The 20,393-nt window shown below is 35.5% G+C and overlaps 1 protein-coding gene across 1 annotated transcript; it reads left to right on the top strand.

The window, feature by feature from the left end:
- Positions 1-4,063: 4,063 nt before the first annotated feature.
- Positions 4,064-7,103, top strand: LOC111998745 (uncharacterized). Its single transcript, XM_024030835.2, has 6 exons — positions 4,064-4,214; positions 4,305-4,517; positions 5,209-5,520; positions 5,883-6,044; positions 6,558-6,641; positions 6,717-7,103. Exons 1-6 carry the CDS (start codon positions 4,185-4,187, stop codon positions 6,822-6,824), a joined length of 909 nt encoding a protein of 302 aa, XP_023886603.1. The 5' UTR covers positions 4,064-4,184; the 3' UTR covers positions 6,825-7,103.
- Positions 7,104-20,393: the final 13,290 nt, after the last annotated feature.

The following is a 20,393-nucleotide window of genomic DNA, read 5'->3' on the forward strand; positions in this document are numbered from 1 at the left end:
TCCAGAAAAGGACATCCTAACCAAAGCTCAACCTATCCAAATGAACCAAGAACTTATGGATACCTGTAGAGTTGAAATTGAGGATCTTCTTAAAAAGAAAATCATTAGGAAATCTAGGTCCCCTTGGTCTTGTCCAGCCTTTTATGTCCAGAAAAATGCTGAGATTGAAAGAGATGTCCCTAGACTAGTCATCAATTACAAGCCTCTTAACAAAGTCTTAGAATGGATAAGATATCCAATTCCCAACAAAAAAGACTTGGTCAATAGACTTAGCAAAGCAGTGGTTTTTAGTAAGTTTGACATGAAGAGTGGTTTTTGGCAAATACAAATCAGAGGGTCTGATAGGTACAAGACAGCCTTCACCACACCCTTTGGCCATTATGAATGGAACGTAATGCCCTTTGGTCTAAAAAATGCACATTTTGAGTTCCAAAATATCATGAATGAGACCTTCAATCCATTCTCTAGTCATATAATTGTATACATCGATGATGTACTCATTTTTTTAGAATCATTGGAACTACATTGGAAGCACCTTAGAACTTTTCTCCATACCATCAAGCTCAATGGTCTTGTTGTTTCAGCCCCAAAAATCAAGCTTTTCCAGACTAAAGTTCAATTCTTAGGCTTTGATATTCATTATGGAGTCATCAAACCCATAAATAGAGCTATCTAGTTTGCGGAAAAGTTTCCATATGAAATACTAGATAAAACCCAATTTCAAATATTTCTAGGATCTCTCAACTACATAGCAGATTTCTATCAAAATCTCAGGCAACAGTGCAAATCTCTCTTTGATAGACTTCGTGCTAATCCTCCTCCTTAGACTCTAGCCCATACTACCGTTGTTCAAGAAATCAAAAAATACGTTAAGACACTCCCTTTCTTAGGAATTCCCTCAATAAATTCCTTCAAGATTGTCCAGATTGATGCCTCTAACATAGGTTATGGTGGCATCCTCCTCCAGCATATCAGTCCCAATTCACCTAAACAGATTGTCTGTTTCCATTCGGGAATTTGGACTCCCACTCAGGTTAATTACAGTACTATAAAAAAGGAAATACTATCTATAGTACTATGCATATCAAAATTTCAAAGTGATCTCTTGAATCAAAAGTTTTTATTAAGAATTGATTGTAAATCTGCAAAACATGTTTTAGAAAAAGATGTTCAAAATATTGCATCAAAACAGATTTTCGCACGATAGCAAGCCATCCTTTCAGTTTTTGACCTTGACATTGAATTCATAGAAGGAACTCAAAATAGTATCCTTGAATTCCTAACCCGTGAATTTTTGCAAAGTCCAAACCACAATGTCCGGGAAAAGACCTATACAACCCCAACCCCCAAAGTTACTTAAACAACCAACCACCAATGGTATTTGCCCGGCAAAGAACCCTAGCCAATTAGTACCATTCTCTCCCAGTCAACCAAAAAACCCCGTACTTGTGCCACCATCAACAATTGCCAACCGTTATTTGGTCTCCACTATCCCAAAACCAAACTACAAAAGGCCACCCCGTGGTTAACACAGTTACAGTTCAGCTTTAGTAACACCACCTCCTAAAGCAATCACGCCATACTCAGTAGAAGAACCTTTTGGCCACATCCAGCCCCAAAAGCCTTCTTCCTTCCCATCCAGAAAAGGAAGGTCTCCTTACGTTAAGAAGCCATTCGTCCAGCATATCTCTTATTTTGAACCACATTTAGTTCATATAAAAGATCCCTTAGGCTTAGCCATGGAAGTCTTGCCCCAAGAATGGCACTTCCTCCCAAAGCACCCTAAGAAAAATATCAAGTTCTATAAGAGCATCCTCATCCAAGAAAAGTCTGCTCGAATAGAAAACATCATGAACAAAGGGGACCCCTCCGTAGTCCTCTATCACAAATTCATCATCACAGGATTTGTTAGTTGCGAAGAATGGGGAAGGCACCACTCTTTGCTCAAGACTCTTATAGACCTCAAATCCCTCATAGGCTCAGAACTCCACTACAGTTATTATGACTACATGGATGCCTTTGAGAAAGTCCTCTTTTACCAAAATAATAACTATGACCACTTATGGTTCTTAATGTTTGACAAGAAGTTCTCCAGCCTGATACCTTCATGGTTCCTCAAATGGCGGGAAATCTTTGGTTCAGTACTTCAGATCTTCCCTAAACCCTTACAAGATGCCCTCAGGTATTTTGATTCTAAATTTCAAGCCTCAAATCATGGTTCCCAGTTTCCAGTAATACTACATATGACAGTCATGTATAGGATTCACTGGATTAGTATGTGGAATTATGCAATTAACGGCAGCCTTTTGGATTGAGAATTCTCGGTCAAATGGTAGGATAGCCTTAGGATTGACCAAGTCATTAATCAGATTCATAAAGACTTCCCTCCTTCAGTTTAGAGAGCCATTGCTTATAATACAAGGTCTCGGTCTAGCCTAGATTTCATCCAGATTGCTAGATAATCTAGTAAAGAATTAAAAGATCTTGCCTAGCAATTGCTTATCCATTCAAAGAAGTTAGAGTCAGAAGAAAAGGTTTCTCCTGCCTTTTCAGAAGCCTCAGTCAACCGCAATCCATTTGATCCCCTCCAGGATTCACAAGATCCTTATGATGGTTACAATTTGGATAGCGATTAGATATTTTGGATAACACCAGTCACTATACATGAACAGTACCCACACTCAGCAAGATTCCAAACAAGCTACTATTCATCCACAGCATCAGTCATTGTTGCTGAACAGTACCCCAGAAAAGTAGGGAGACAAGACACTATTCATGAACAGTACCCTACACAATAATCCTGAAGCACTGTTTGCTTTCGGCGGAAAAGATTTTCACCCCAGCAAAAGCATTTCACCTTTCGGATTTTTAGCAATCTTCAGAAGAATCCAAGGCTCCCTCCAGTCTATATAAGGCAACTCAAGTTCCATTCTGAAGCAGGTCCAATTTTAGGAAGAATTCCAGAATCACCTCTGTAACGACTCTGCCCCAATTGTGTAGATATTGTCCGCTTTGGGACCCATACCCCTCATGGTTTTGTTCTTCCCCAGGTTGCGCTGGGGAAAATGCCTTTACACATTGAAGGAAGGTCATTCCTTATAAACACATTCTCATGTGCTTCCCTAAGCAATATGGGATTCCATAGAATGCAAGACCCCCCTTTTGGGTCACTGCAATCCACCCCCCTTACGAGTACACGCGTCCTCACATGTGGGGCCCACACTTTCGGCTAGGGCATGGCTCTGCTTTGGGACCCAAACCCCTCACCGTTTTGTTCTTCCCCAGAACCTCATTAGCCTCTCCTTCACAACCCTCAGTATTGTAAGCAGATGGCAACCCCAGTCTACACTGTAACACCTTAATCGGTCTTCACAACTGTAACCCTATGGCCGCAAAAATCAAACATTGAACTTTGAGTTTCACCTTGGACTTTTCATCTCTCTCTCAAAAAAGAAAAAACAAAAGAAAAAAGAAAAACCATTAGACTTTTCATAAATCAATTTGGCTTGATAGAAAGGGTAGAGAGAGAAAGATCCATTTGAAAAAAAGAAAGTTTCACTTCTAGTGAGAAATTAATTGTCAAAAAAACTGATTATGTGACATGTATAGTTTTATCAATAATTTCTCATTTTTCAATGCACTATAACTACTACTATTAATGAATAACAAATATGAACATGAGTTTCAAATGGACACTGTTTCATACTTCTAGGATTTTAATTGACAAAATTAAATGCTTGAGACCTCATCCAAATTAGGGAATAAATTCTTGACATCTTTACAAAATTCCCCAATAAATTATGTTATAGAATAGTAATATATATTTTAAATAATGCTAGAAATACAAATTATTTTACAAACTACTGATGTGGTGAGTGATTATTAGTAAATGAAAAGTAATATTAATGATGAGTTTAAATAAAAACTAATTTGTAAAAATACTGTAAAATAGTTTGTTACGGTAGCATTACTCATATATATTTTGGTAGAGACAAAAAGGATGATTACATTTGACATTACCATGTGTTTCAATTTACTAAAGAAATTGCATTTGTCAATTGAGACCAAACCAGCTGAGTGTGTTGACCAATCTCTGTTATGGACTTCTGAAAAGACAAGAAAGACAAAACCTACAACTCAACTTCATTTTCACTTCCTCTGCAATTCTCTCACATCACAGGAACATGGCAAAGAAACCTGTAAAGTACTATGTGGTACTTCTCAGTTCTCTCTATCTGTGTAATATTTAAGTATGTCTTATATATTTATGAATAGGATTCTGAGTTTGTAGTGGGACTTGGCAGGTGGACGCGTTTACTGACTCACCTTTCAAGGGGAACCCAGCAGCAGTGTGTTTATTAGAGGAAGAGAGAGATGAGCAATGGCTGCAAGCTGTGGCAGCTGAGTTCAACATCTCCATGACTTGTTACTTGACTCGCCTCACTGACCCAGGATCCGACTCTCTTAAGTCACCCAATCCTAGGTTCCATATCAGATGGTTCACTCCTGTAGCTGAGGTGTCACTTCTTAATTTCACTTCCACTCTTAAAAAAAGTATTTGTTTCAAAGTGCTACCCTTTGAATTTTAATATTTGCCTTAGTGGGGTGTTCTTAGATCATCTAAATTATTTTAATTTCAGATCTTTAGAATAATACATCCTTTTAAAAAATAGTAGTAATTTCTCTTGTTTTATAATTTTCTTATGGTGAATCATTAAGATGGAGTCTAAGTCACTTGTGAGCAGAAGTGTTAGAATTATAATAACAATTATAATAGTGTATTGGACAATTCTACTTATTTTGCCTCACTTTTTACTTATTTAGAGAATGTCTAGATCAAACGAGGTAGAATGCTAGAATAAGGGCTAAATAATGATAAATGGTTTATTATACTTTTTTTTTCTTTAAAAATTGTGATAGAGAGTATGATTTTACTTGAATGTGATTTAAGTGCATTATCACAATTAGATTCAATTATTATAGGATTAGATATACCTTGTTGTATTTATGGTTGTGTACTTATAAAATTGAGCATCACACCATGATCTAATCGCATGTAAGTGTTTTGCTATACGATTTATTGTGATATAATAAGATTATTGCTGTATTTTGGATTCTAATTGGTGTGTCTTGATCTTATAGGTAAGTGTTAGCAAATTCTTGATCAGAAGTGATTATTAATAATTATATTGGATGCCTTTTTGGCAGGTTGAGCTTTGTGGCCATGCTACATTGGCAGCTGCACATACATTGTTTTCATCTGGTTTGGTGAATTCCAACATTATTGAGTTTGTCACCCTATCCGGAATTCTAACTGCTAAGAAGTTCCTTGAAATTAAGGCATCTGATAGTTCAGATATTCAGAATGGTGAAGCGCAAGAGTGCTTTCTTATTGAATTGAATTTTCCTACTGTTCCAGCAATTGATGTCAATTCTGCAGAAGCTTCATCAGTTTCCAGTGCCTTGAATGGTGCTTCTGTGATTGATATAAAGAAAATTACTACTTCAGATGCCCTCTTTGTAATGCTCTATTCCAATTTATAATTGTTTTCTTTTTCTTCCATACATTTGTTAGTATCTTAATTATCTTTAGTCAATTATCTTTTGGGAGGCTTTGTTGTTGTTGTAAATATGCATTGCAAAACTTTCAAAAGATTAATCTTTGCTTAAAATAAATGACGCATGAACGAGTTGGTGTCTCATCGGTAAGTGAGAATCATGACTTTCTTGCTTGAATCATTGGACTTAGATGTGTGGTTGGTTAATATATTTGTTCTAATCCTCGTGTTTTAAAATGATTCTTAATGAAGCATCATCATATTTTTTACTGATTCATGACTACTTTCTAAGTACTTAAAGAGTCAAGCTTATCAATTTTGCAGGTTGTACTCCCATCAGGAGAAAGTGTAATTGAAATACAGCCAGAGTTTGATGCTATATGTAAATGTCCTGGACTGGGGATAATTGTTTCAGGGGCTGCTCCCTCAGGATCTGGGTTTGATTTTTACAGTCGGATCTTTTGGCCAAAACTTGGGATCAATGAGGTAACATTTGTCAGTCTTTGGTCTCAACCAATTGCAATGTTTGTGAAGTGCATGACGTTATAGCTAAATATCTATTGCATCTCTTTACTGTGTTAATAGTGTATTTATAATTTTGTTAGCATGATCTCTTGAGATACATAATTCAAAAGGTTGTGGAAGGAACTTTTGTAAGTTCAATAATTTTTAATGTATAATCATTGCCTACAGAATGGAATTATGATGCTAATGCTATTGCCATAAACAAGCAAGATATGTTATTTAACTTCATTATCTTTACAGCCAGCATTTAAAGAATATATGCTTCATACATTGGATAGCTTACTAGTTCTTATATGAGTTATATTTATTGTTTGATAATTCAATAACATTTCACTTATTTGGAACCCAAAACCTACTAGACATTTTCTAGTAAGTTCTAAGTTCTTTGATCGTTAGCACTTTGATGATACTAGGTATGCAGTACCAAATAGGTGAGTTTGTGATATCAATAAAGGTATATTACTTGTGTTTCAGGATCCTGTTTGTGGGAGTGCACATTGTACACTAGCACCATACTGGAGCAAAAAACTAGGGAAGTGTGATCTTGTTGCGTATCAGGTATTTTTCACCACGTCTATCGCAAACTCATAATTGTATTTTTGTGTTTGTCATATTAATTTACAATGTTTCCAGGCATCAGCTAGAAGTGGAGTACTAAACATTCATCTAGACGAACAAAACCAGAGAGTACTACTGCGAGGAAAAGCTGTTACCATCATGGAAGGGTCTCTTTTAGTTTAGACATTTGAAGTTAAAACTCCATATTGCATATATTTTTCAATTGAAATAATGACTATTACTGGGTGGAAGGATCCCGAGCTAGGGTAGGAATTTCAAATTCTATAGCTGATTCAAGGTCTTGTTATAATCCTACTCTGTGAAATTGTATTTGCAAGGGTGTGTATAGGTTGTAAGGTGATATTTTTCATCCATAAGAGAAATTTTCAATAACTATTCCACATAACAATGTTTGTCAAGGCAAGTTTTCTCTTTTCAATACAGCCTCATGTTTCTCTATAATGCCTTCTTAAAATTGTCAAATTCTTACTTTGAAAAGGGTGAAACTTTGCACTCCATTGTTTGAGATCTTGGAAACAAAAAACTACCCAAAGGGATCCAAGACGAAAAAACACATATAGTTGAATATGTCAAACTTTTAATGATTGTGGTTTTGCATATGTTTCGTTATTTGAGGAATTTAAAATTACGTTTATTAAAATATGATGATCTTATCATAATTTCCTTTGTCACATTTGAAGGATTATGATGATAAGAATTTTGTTTTTGTTTTTTGTTTTTTGTTTTTTGTTTTTTGTTTTTTGTTTTTTTTTAAAAGCTACTAAGAATATAGAAAATCAATTTTTACTCTTGAAAGGTTTCATATATTTTACACAACCTCATTTTGTAAGTCTTTTGTATTAATATTGGTAATAACTTTAATATTTTCCTAAAAAAAAATATAGGTTTTCAAAATTATTATCTTAAATTTAAAGTTAAATTAAAAGGGTACTGACTTGCTTCCTTTTCACTTTGCTGGTTTCTGTGTTCTTTTTTGTCATAGAGAGCCGCTACTTGAGGATTTAAGGCCTTACAGGATTCCTAAATTATGTCACAAGTGCAATACATGTATAATTCCATGAATAATAATGGGAAGACTAACTCTTTCACTTTACTAAATGCACAAGGGGGTTCAGTGTAAGGTTTGTGCATTCAACCCATCAACTAGACACCATGGGTTGATTTTTCCAGGATTGATAGGTTGGTTCTAAATTTTTTTGAACTTAGGTTGAGTCAAATTCAAGTTGATAAAATTTTAACCAGAATAAATTGACTCAAACAACACTAGTAATAGTTTAAAAAATGTGTAATTTAAATTTATTATTTTGGATTTTAAAGCTTAGTTTATATTTGTTAGTTTGGTTTATTTTGATATTTTTGAGACTTATTTTTTATTTATGAAATTTGAATATATATTAAGTTTAATTGTATTACTTATCATCATTTATTGAATAACTAGCCAATATTCCGTATAATGTGCAGTGCATTTTAAAATATTTTACAATAAGTTATCTTATAGTTTATATATGTATGTTTAAGAAAATCAACTTCAACTATTTTAATAATTTTACAAGTCATTAAAAAGAGGAAACACAAATTATTAAAGTTAAAATAATAGTAATAAAATATGAACATGTTGCTTGAGTAGTTGGACAAATAAATAATTATTTTCCTCTAACTTAAGTGGAGAGTTATTATCATGTTATATATATATATATATATATAATTTTTTTTTTTTGAGGAATATATGTTATATGTTCTTGATTCCGTGTTTTTAAATTTTTACTTTTGTCTCTTTCATTAAAATAAAAAAATACAAAAATGCTTTCGTCTTTTGCTAGACCTTGTTTCAAAGAAATCAATTATTTTCAATGCAACTTAATTTGAATAAGAATATCATACTTCAAGTTCAACCACTATCTAGACACTCAAAACTTACAAATCAAGTACATGAAAGAGTTTTAATTAGCCAACATTAATATGATCTCTGATCTGACCCTAACAAACTCAAATACTAAAGCTGTTCCCGACCCATCACTTTCTTTTTTCTTACATTAAATTTTCATTCTCAAGTTACAAACATAAAATGCTACATGTGGCTCTAGCTGATAATTTTACTTTAAACTCAAGTCTCAGAAGGTATTGGAGCAGACAGGAGATTATTACTAAGATCTAGTTTTATTAGGTTGGATGCTCGAGAGATACTAGGAGGTATAACACCTGAAATCCAGTTTCCTTGTACATACAGTTGTGACCAGTTTCTGGGATATTCAATTGTAATAGGAAGAGGAGCAGTAAAATTATTGTAAGCCAAGTCAATGAGTGAAGTATGGGGAAGACTTAAAAGTCCTTGAGGCATAGACCCCTCTAAGAGGTTATAACTAACTCCAAACCGTAAAACAGACTCACATTTTGTGTAACTATCAGGCAAATTTCCAGAGAACATATTTTGAAAGACAAGAAGGTAAGGCAATTGACCTCCCTTGCAAGCCTCTGCTGGCAAAGGACCTCTAAGATTGTTTTCTGACAGGTCTAGAACAACCATAGATGATGATTGTCCCAGATTTTGTGGAACTTCACCTGTCAGAAAATTGTCATGTGACAAAGAAGTTAATTAAGGTTGTTGAGTTTGCAATCACACCTGGGATTTCTCCTCCAAGGCTGTTGTTGTAATGCAGCAAGACTTGGAGCTTTGGAAGGCGACAAATGGATTCGGGGATCTTGCCCGTTAACCAATTCACTGACATGTCCAAGTCTATGAGCTCTGTCAGATTTCATATCTCCTCTGGTATGTCTCCACTAAGTAGGTTGCGGTAAAGCTCAAGATGTTGTTGCAAGTTCTTCAACAATCCAATCTCTTTTGGAATTTGACCCACAAGGTAATTTCCACTAAATTCAAGATCAACAAGTGATGTCATGTATCCTATTGTTGCAGGGATTGGACCTTGCAACGTGGATGCTGACAAGATCATACGTTTGAGCTTTTTCAGCCTTGAAATATTCTCTGGAAGTGGCCAGAAGTTGAAGCCCTCGTTTTCATTGAAGTTAAGACTAATTAAGCACCTCAAGATTGGTAAGGTTAGTTACCGAGATGGGGGAAGTTACCCCCAAAACGGTTCTCTGACAAATCGAGTGTTTTTAAAAATTTTAAGGGTGAAAATGAGGGAGTGGTCCAGCTTGATTCACGTTTTTCATGCATTCTTCATAAACTTCTTGAACTGCCTTGTAATGTAGGACTTTATCTTATAATTCTTATCATCTAAAGACTCATTAGTGTCACTGCTCTTGGCCTTCAAAACCATGCTCTTGCCTTTACCCAACTTGCCGATCCTTAATAACCCTAGCTCGTAGGTCTGCAAGTTTCCAACTAGCTCAGTCAAAGGAATCTTGTCAATATCCTTTGATTCCTTGATCGCCGTAATCTTAGCATGAAATCTCTCGAGTAGAGATCTGAGCACTTTACTCACAATCTTGGGTTTAGGAATGGTTTCCCCAAGATTGAAGACTGAGTTCACTATGTCCTTGAGCTTGACATAGAACTCATTGAATGACTCATCCTCCTCCATCTTTATCTTTTCAAAGCTTGTAGTGAGCCTCTGAAAATTTGAATTCTTGATAGCCTTTGTACCCTCATAGGTTTTCTGGAGAATGGTCCACACTTCTTTAGCAGTTTCAATCGAGGATACCTTCTTGAACTCCTTATTAGTAACCACACTGAATAAAGCATTCAATGCTCTGCTGTTAAAGTTTACCGCTTTAATCTTGGCTTCATCCCAATCGGCCGACGCTTCTTTTGGCTTGGTCTAGCCAATCTCTACAGCTTGCCACACCTTCTCATTTAAAGACTGCAAGAAAACTCTCATGCGTACTTTTCAGTATGCATAGTTAATGCCATCAAATAAAGGAGATATAATTAACGACTGTCCTCTATCCATGACAAACAAGGGTCAATGGATCAACACAGCAATATTAAAACCTAATCAGAATGTGTCTGCTCTGATACCACTTGATAGGCCAAAAACAAATTGACCTCTTGTGATAAATTAACCAATTAATTTAGCCAAGTGAATTAATTAAGTTAATTAATATGGAAACGCATGGTAGTATAAACAAATAACTAATAAACTAATTATGCAGCGAAAAATAAATAACATGGCGATTTGTTTACAAATAAGGAAAACTTAACGGCAAAAACCCCATCAGGTGATTTTCAGGTCACCACTTTTGAAATTCCATTATTATCACAACAAGTGGTTACAAGTAAAGGAATCTCAGTACCTTATACCAACCTACAGTTGAACCCTTACCCCAATACCCAATTGGACTTGTTTTGTAGTGATAATTTTTCCTTTTTTATGCACGGCTCCTAAGTACATGACTAACCAATTGTACGGATTCCAGTACGCAACTTCAATCACCAACTGTAGAAGGTTGTTGGCTGCAAAGTTCTTCAGTTCATCCCAACGATGAAGATCAAGAAGATGCTTGGTCACAAAACCCAAAGGTGCACATACACAGCAATTTCTTCAAGAATGATGAACTAGGGCAAAACTTTGTCTCTAGTCACAAACTGCTTGAACAAACTTTGCTCAATGATTGTGTAACTTGTGTATCCTTTGACGGCCTTTAAAACAATCCTTTTATATGTCTAGAATTAGGAGAAAAGAAGGCACAAACACATAAACACGGATCCCAAGAAAACAAAACAGAAAAATTTGTTTTTCTTAAATCTCGACAGATAGGAGGTGTTGAGTAAGTGTCGAGCACACGGGCTTGAGCAGCTTTCTAAACATCGACACATGCTAGCTGTCGAGCTTTAATGAACTTGCACTTCTTCAGCTTGTTTCTTAGATAAACTTGATGACTTCAACACTTGATTTTGAAACACAGTTTCTTGAAGTATTAAAAACATCTAGAACTATCCAATTACAAATAAAGTGTATTTTGTCAAAGGATTAACCAATTACATAAAAGAATGACATATGTTTTTAGCAAGTGAACCACATATATCCTAACAATATAGATATACTTGTATTACTTGTATTGGTGATATGCTTACATCAGTCTTGTGTGGCATTAGAGTTAGTTGATATAGTTAGTTAGTTATAGGGAATGGGCTGGCAAGGTGGTTACATAGTTGGCTTAAAGTTAGTTACTAAAGGGTGTTAGACTAGGGAGAAGTGGTATCAGTTAAGGTGAAATTGATGCAGATGTGGCTTCTAGCCTATTTAAACGATGCCTCTATCTATAATATAAGTAGCTCTGTACAATTAAACATGACTTGGATGCCTATAATTATCAAATGCCTCGTAATCTTTGAATAAGGCACTTAATAGTGCTAGCCCATAGTTTGAGCAATGGTTGAGAATTTCACTCATATAACACTAAAAATTGTTTCACACCAAATCATCAATTTTTTTTTTTTTTTTGTGTGTGGATTTATTAGATCATGTTTGTAACTATTTCACTAGATTAGAATATTATGAATTCTATTTTTTGCATATCTTACGGTTGCTTAACTCTATAGATGGGTAAAAACACCACTTCCAACTCCGAGGCAAAAAAGGCTAGAGCATTATGGGGAGATCCAAGTTGGACAACTGCTTTTTGTAACCTTTGTGTGGAACAGATTGAAGCCAGGAATAGAACAAAAGGTGCTGTCTTTAGTACCAAAGGTTGGATCAATTTGGTGACCAAATTGATGATGAGACCGGTCTAAACTATGGTAAGGACTAATTAAAAAGTAGGTGGGATGTATTTAAAAACAAATTGGAGAGTGTGGGAAAAATTGAAGAGTCTTGACAGAGGTTTAGGTTGGGATGTAGTGAAGGGAACGATTGATGCTAGTGATAATTGGTGGGACCGGAAGTTGAAGGTGAGTTGAGTATTTTATTAATATGTAGTTAGTTGGAGATAGTTTTTTATATTATTATAATATGAGTGAAATGACAATTACATTTCGTAGGAAGTACCCAAAGCTACAAAATTTTGACATAAAGGTCTACAGAATCTAGAATAACTTGATAGAATGTTTAGGGATGTTGCAGCAACTAAAGTAGTTGCATGGACCCCTTCTTCAAATACACTCCCTCCAACAATGCCATAGGAGGGTGCTAGTGATTCATCTGGTAGCTTCAAATTTAAGGGTAATCAATGTGACATGAGTTTAGACATTGATAGTTTGCAGCAAGGACATAGTAGTCAATCATGTAGTTCAGGACAAAAGCGAACTAGTGAATCAATATCCTCATAGAAGAAAAAGAAGAAGATAGGAGGAGTTGCAATGTTGGACGATCGTATTAGTCAATTAATAAATGTATGTCAGAATAAGTCTACAGGTACTTCTTGAGAGTCACCAAGTTCAATTGATAATGTCATGGAGATTGTGAGAGAACTTCCTAGAGTGCACAGTACGTTTATGGTTCAAGCTTCCTATGTCTTAATGAAAAGGTCAAGTAGGGAGATGTTCCTAAATTTCAAGGAGCCAGAGTCACAGCTGCAATGGCTACAAGAAATGATTTAGAACCAAAAGAAGTGACCAACCTTATGTGTTACTCTGTATTAGCTTAAGACTAATATTAACTTTATGTTGTATTAGTTTAGGACTAATATTAGCTTTATGTTGTATTAGCTATGTCGTATTAACTTTAAACTAAGTTATGTGATATTTGGTATTAGCTTTGGACGAATATATGTGTAATGTAAACACATTTGAAATTTTCATTAAAGTGTTATTGTTGCCTTTTGTTACTTTGTTGATTATTGTGTTGATTTATATTAAAGTAGTATTAGCAATGGTTGATTATTTGTTACTTTGTTGTATAGACTAAACCAATATGAATGAGTATAATGGTACTCATGAGGGTGGCTATATGGAACTGTTAATGGATGGGGATTACAGAAATTACTATGATGATCATGATGGTGGTGACTTGAATGATGGCAATTATAACAATGTTGACAATAATAATGATGGTGATAACAATGATGATAAGAGTAGTGACAGTGATGATGACAGTGACAATGATTCTGATGATGATGATAGTAATGATGATTCTGATGAGGAGTTTTACCAGCTTATGGCAATTACATGTGAAGCAGCTGTGACATATTTCAATAAGTACATTAATAAGACTCTTTGTTATGATTCTGAACGAACAGGGTGGGCTTGGGTGAGATGCTGTATGGAAGGTAATGAGAAATTGTGTTACAACATGTTTAGAATGAAAAAGGAGATGTTTCATAATTTGTGTCAAGTTTTACAACATGACTATGGACTTCAACATTCAAGGAATAAAAGTTTAGAAGAGTCAATGACAATCTGTTTACTGATACTTAGTCATGGAACATATAACCGAATGGCTCAAGAAATATTTCAGCATTCGGGTGAAACCATAAGTAGACATTTTGAGAAGATAATCACTCTATTGGGTGGTCGCTTTGCAACTGCATATGTAAAGCCTTTGGATCCAACTTTTAGTGAAGTTCCAACCCGATTACAAGACCATCCAATTTATTGGCCACATTTCCAAGTATGTGTACTATTGTATATTTGAATAAGTGCTATTGTCTATAAGATAATACAATGCATGTGGAACTGAAAACTATTAATGTTTTTATTAGGATTGCATCGGTGCGATTGATGGCAGACATGTGATAGTGGTTGTACCTACTGATAAGTCCTTGATTTAAGTATAAAATAAACTCTCTTATATATACATTGTCATTTTTGGTAAGGCTAAATTGCAAAGTACACCCCTAACGTTTGGGGGTGATTGGATTTTACACCCCAACGTCTCAGAACTTTGATTTTATACCCCAACGTTTGGTTCCGTTAGCAAATCACACCCCCAATTAGATTTTGCTATTAACTACCAAGTCATCTTACTGGCATGTTTTTTTTTTTTTTTTTTGCCAAATAAGCTCAAAACGACACAGTTGCAATGGAAATGATGTGATGACTTGGCACATGCTAAACGACATCGTTTTGACTAGAAAGAAAACAAACAAAAAATCTCAAAATCCTAAATCTAAACCCACGAACCAGCCCTTAGCTCCCTAACCCACGAACCCAACCCTTCCCTTCCTAACCCTTATGAACCCAGACCACCCATCGGCTTTGCAACCAGCTCCTTGCACTATGAACCCAGATGTGAGTAGGTTCATTGATGGTTCCAGGTCGGCTCCAGTTCATCTCCAAGGCGGTAACAACGGCGGCGACAGGTACGGCCAAAAATTCTCTATGGCTCTCTCTCCCTCTCTTTTTGGATGTTTCTTGTCATTGCTGGATTGGAATTTTGGGTTTTTTATTGCGTTTGGTTGGGCTTTTGTTGTTGGGGTTTGTTGAGGTTTTTGTTCAATTTTTTTGTTTGGGATTTTGTTGCTGGATACACAAAATGTTTGGATTACTTGAAAGTGAAACTGGTTACTGTATTGATATATACTGTATTGATACTTGAAACTGGTTACTTTATTACTTGGAACCAGATGCATAGAATTTTGTCAATGGTTTATGATATATTTGGTTGTGTTTTGTCTAGAATTGTTTACTTTATTGATATTTAATTTTAGTGGTTCAACCTGTGATGATGACCTATGTGTATTGAATGGTGTAAAATAATGCAAATTTTTACTTGGTAAATTGACTAAGTGGAATGGTTGTGGTCCAACTGAGTGGTTCATGTGTTCTGCTTTATAGCTCTTGTCTGCACATGTATGTGAATTATATTTTATTAATTTATTAATTAAATATAATGTTTTAGTAATGCATTTATATGTGTGTGCAGGGCTTTGAATATGGATCAACCATTCGATATGTCAATACATCATGGAGGGGTATTCATTACACATAGTTATACACATGTTGAATATGCTAGAGGGACTGAATCAAGGGTCTCAGATGTTGATCATGACACTTTTGCTGTTTTTGATATGCCTAAGTATGCTAAAGATCTTGGTATTACGAATGTAGCAAATTTTTTTTACCGAATTCCTCATATGGAACTTCATAATGGCCTATTTCCATTGAAAAAAGATGATGATGTTAGGGCTTTATGTGACTGGTTAGAATTTGCACCTGAAAGGTTGATCCACATATATGTGGAGTATGTAATTGATGAGGATCAAGGTAATGAAGGTAATGATGAGCATGAATTTTATAAAGAAGTTGATGGAGGAGTTGGAGTAGATGAATTTTTTTTTATGAGGACTATGCTGATTTTGTAAGTGACAATGAATTTGATAGATATGAAAGACCATCCTCTCCCATTAACCCATCCACTTACATTGCTCCATCCATTCACATTGTCTAAACCACTGCCTATGACCAATTGAACGTAAACCCTTATGAGCAGAACACATCAAATTGGGTACCCACTTGCTTTAGTGATGAGGAGCATAATATAAAAAGTGGGGAAAGTGATTATGGGCACTCTGACGTTTTATGCACACCTGTTAACTCTGAGGATGATGAAGAGCACCTCAAGTACATTGGATTTAGAGCTGAGGTGGATATGCCCGACCTCATTTTTGAGAAAGGGATGTTGTTTAGTGACCACAAGGAGTTTAAAAGGGCTGTGCAATCTTATAGAATCAAGCATGGATATCCATTGTTAATTGTTAAGAATGAGTCTCACAAGGTGAGTTACAAATGTGAGAATTGTGAGTGGTAAATTTATGCTTCATGGGACTGTGATGAAAACTCTTTGCTTGTGAAAACCTATCAAGAAAAACATACATGTTCCAGGGCCTTTCATAGTAGGATGGTTTCTACAAGGTGGATTGCGGTTGCATGGCTTGAGGTGTTTAGAGGAAGACCCAACATCAAAAGTACTGAGATAAAGGAAGGTATAAAAAATCAGTTCCAAGTAAACATTTCCTTGGACAAAGCCTTTAGGGGTAGGCAGATTGCATTGGAAATGCTTAAAGGAAGGTTTGCCTATCAGTTTGAAAGAGCTAGAGATTATTGTGAAGAGTTGAGAGTTTCTAATCCAGGCACTACAGCCAAAATTAATCTACACACACCCACATTGCACTTCAAGAGAATGTATGTGTGCCTAGCTGCTTGTAAAACCGGATTTATGGAGGAATGTAAGCCAATTATTAGTCTTGTCACTTATCATTTAAGAGGGTTTTTGAAGGGTCAACTATTGGCAGCTGTTGGGATTGATGGGAATGATAGGATGTACCCAATAACATTTGCTGTTTGTGAGGGTGAGACTAAGGACAGTTGGTCATGGTTTCTAGAGTTGTTGTTAGCTGATATTGGTCCTATGAGGGAACGTGGCTGGACCTTTACTTCTGACTAACAGAAGGTATGTGTTTCTTTTTTGTGTAAGTTTAATGTTGTATTCATTGTATATATTTATATTTAAATTTAGTGTTCAAATTATTTAATATCTACATAATATCCTTTTTTTTTTTTTTTTTTTTTAATGTAGGGCTTACTTCCTGCTCTTGCAACAGTTGCTCTTGAAACACATACAAGGTTCTATGTTAGGCATTTATATGCCAACTTCAAGAAAGAGCATAAGGGTAAACTATTGAAGGATTTAATGTGGGCAGCAGCAAGAGAGACCACCGGATCTGGGTTTAAGGCAAAAATGGAGATGATGAGAAATATAGATGTCAATGCTTATGGGCATTTGATGGGTATTGATTGTGCACATTGGAGTAGATATGCTTTTAGTACTTTGCCTAAGTGTGACATGTTGTTAAACAACCTTTGTGAGTCATTTAATTCCAAGATAATTGATGCTAGGGATAAGTCCATATTGACTATGTGTGAGATGATTATAGGTATCTTATGAAAAGGATCCCAAGAAATAGGGATACAATGTTGAAAAAGTCTAGCCCAATTTGTCCTAGGATTCAAGATAAATTAGAAGTTAACAAGGAAGCAACTAGGGATTGCACATCCACATGGTCTGGTGGATCAAAGTTTGAAGTGCATTGTAAGGGAAAACAATTTGTAGTTGATCTAGATAAGCATACATGTGCTTGCTATAGATGGGATTTAACAGGCATCCCTTGTAAGCATGCGGTTTCAACAATTGCTTACAAGAAAGAAAATGCAGAAAATTATGTGCATCACTACTACAAGGTTGAGACTTACCTTAGAACTTACTCACATTTTATCCAGCCTACCAATGGTGAGGAGTTTTGGCCAAAGGAAGCAAGTGATAAAATTCTACCTCCGAAGATGCTACTACAGCCTGGAAGACCAAAGTAGAACAAAAGGAAGAAAGTTGCTGATGAGGCATGAAGAATTTCACATAAGTTGAAAAAGTCATCTGCCGCTCAAAAATGTACAAATTGCGGACAATTAGGTCACAACAAAAGAGGATGAAAAGTACCCCCCCAAATCTAATGATGCAAGTGAGGGCCAGACTGAGCAGAGACAAGGAGCAACATCTACTGTAGGGAGACAAAATCATGTATACATACATGCTTATTGCTAACTAAGTTTTGATATATGCTACTTATTGTAGTTGATAAGTGCAAATTTTTTTAGCTTGTTGTAGATTAGGAGAACAGGAGGCAATCATGTGTTTAAGGGCTTAAGAGTGGAAGAGGATTGTCGCCCATCAAGTGCTGCTAAAAGCCAACCAACTATAATACTTTCCATACTATATTATATACATTATGCTTATTATTTGCAAATTGCCAATATTTGGTCATTTAGTTTGTTGTGTATGCATATTTACCATGTTTCTATTATTAAAGGTCTCAACCTAAACAATTGTTACTGGAAACAATGGAGTTGGTAGATCTAGAAAAGATGCTAGAGCTGGTGTTGGAAAAGGAAGAGCTGGTGCCAGGTGATTGAATATATCAAGTTTTGGCAATGTGCCAGGTAATGACTGTGATTGTATTGTTAGTTGTTATTGAAGAATGATTAACATTTTGGTCATATATTGCATATATCAGGTTTGGCAATGTGCCAGGTAATTGTATTGTAGTATAAATGGAACTCTGGAACTTTTGATTATTTTTATGTTGGTTCTGGGTAGGGGGTGAAGATCTTATGTATAGTGGTTTGATTAGTACTATTCTTTCTTTTACCTTAGGTAGTATTAATGGTTAGTTGTCTGTGTGTTACCTCAGGAAAATGCCTCTATGGTTAGTTGTTTGTTTGCAGTTTGCACAATTACTAGGTAACATGTTATTATTGATCAGTCATGATTTACAAGTTGCTTTTTTAATTTTTTTGGATAGAATTCAAATTAGGGTCTTAGATCCATTGTTAGAATTTTTCTTATTGGGTGAGCATAGAGATTCTGTTAAGAGTTTTGATATGAAATTGGAAGATTCACTAGCATCAATGTTACGTTAAGGCTCACAGGATTGGAAGATTCAGATGTTTGTGTAAAATGCTACCTGTGAGGAGAATACCAAGAGACCAACGCTTGTGTTGTTGAAAAAGACTTGGAGCAGTTAACTGTATGCTCCTTTTCAACCTTAAAGTGAGAGGTGTATCAAAACAATAAGGAAAAGGGATGCTTATAATGCTAAACTAGTTAGGATTAAGCTGAAAATGGTGAAGAAGAATTTGGACGAATGTTCCATGATGATTAATCATGTGTCAAGGGAAAAAAATCAACCAAGAAAGCTTTACAACTAGCTTCAGCCTGTTTAAAACATAAATCAAACTAGCTAGAACAGAATATTGAGCTTGGTGTGATGTTTTGTTTGGGATAAGATCCTTCTTCCATTGATTCCTCTAATAATTCTTCGATTTTGATTTAGATCACTAGATGTGTTGCTTTAGGTGCTGCACTTTAAGGCTCTAATTTGTACACTTAAAAAATATGCAATGAGCGTGAGGGACAGTTGCTTAAAATACAATGAAATCAATATGAGAAGGGAAAAACTTGCTTATAATTTCTTAAGTTAACAATAATAATACAACAAAATCAAAATTGCGCCTTTGATTCCAATTCCAAGGCTTCAATTCACTTCAATTCCAAGAATATTATGTATACGTAAACACCACCTAAATAATAATAGCATGTACTACAAGATTCAGAAGTTAGCTTCATCTTCCCCTCTTCCTACCTTTTCCTAATTGTCCAGATTTTATACCATGTTCTTGTTCTTGAAGGAAAGCTAATGCCTTCTCATACTTCTCTGCTCTTTCTTTTTCTGACAAATTCTCAGTTCCAACCAGTTATTGTAAGTAACATTATCTATTGCAACAAAGTTTTAACATGTGGTTAAGAGCAAGGGAAAGAAAATTACTTCTCCTCAAATTTCATATTCAGCATTTTGATAGGCATTGGCTTTTGCTTTTGCATTAGAAATTGCTCCCCATTTGAAATTGCTATCCATTTGAACAAAAAATTATCATTTTTTTTTCTTTCACAACCAGCATTAGCATGAAAAAATAGCCCCTGATCAATACGAATGTCACAATCAATACAAAGACAATCGGTGCCTACTAGAGGACTCAGACAAGGCGACCCGCTGTCTCCTTATTTGTTCCTGTTGTGTGCTGAAGGCTTCTCAGCTCTTATTAATGAAGCAACAAGATGCCAGCAACTAAATGGTATTGCCATTTGTAGAGGGTCTCCAAAAATCAGCCACCTCTTCTTCGCTGATGACAGCCTTCTCTTCTGTAATGCCAATGGAGCCGAATGCAATAAGCTGATAGAAATTTTTAGAACTTATGAATCTGCCTTGGGGCAAAAGATCAACACCGATAAGTCCTCAATTTTCTTCAGTCCAAATGCTTCACAGGAGCTTAAAGATGAA

This window comes from Quercus suber, unplaced genomic scaffold (genome assembly GCF_002906115.3).
Source record: "Quercus suber isolate HL8 unplaced genomic scaffold, Cork oak 2.0 scaffold_32, whole genome shotgun sequence".
Classification (NCBI taxonomy): domain Eukaryota; kingdom Viridiplantae; phylum Streptophyta; class Magnoliopsida; order Fagales; family Fagaceae; genus Quercus; species Quercus suber.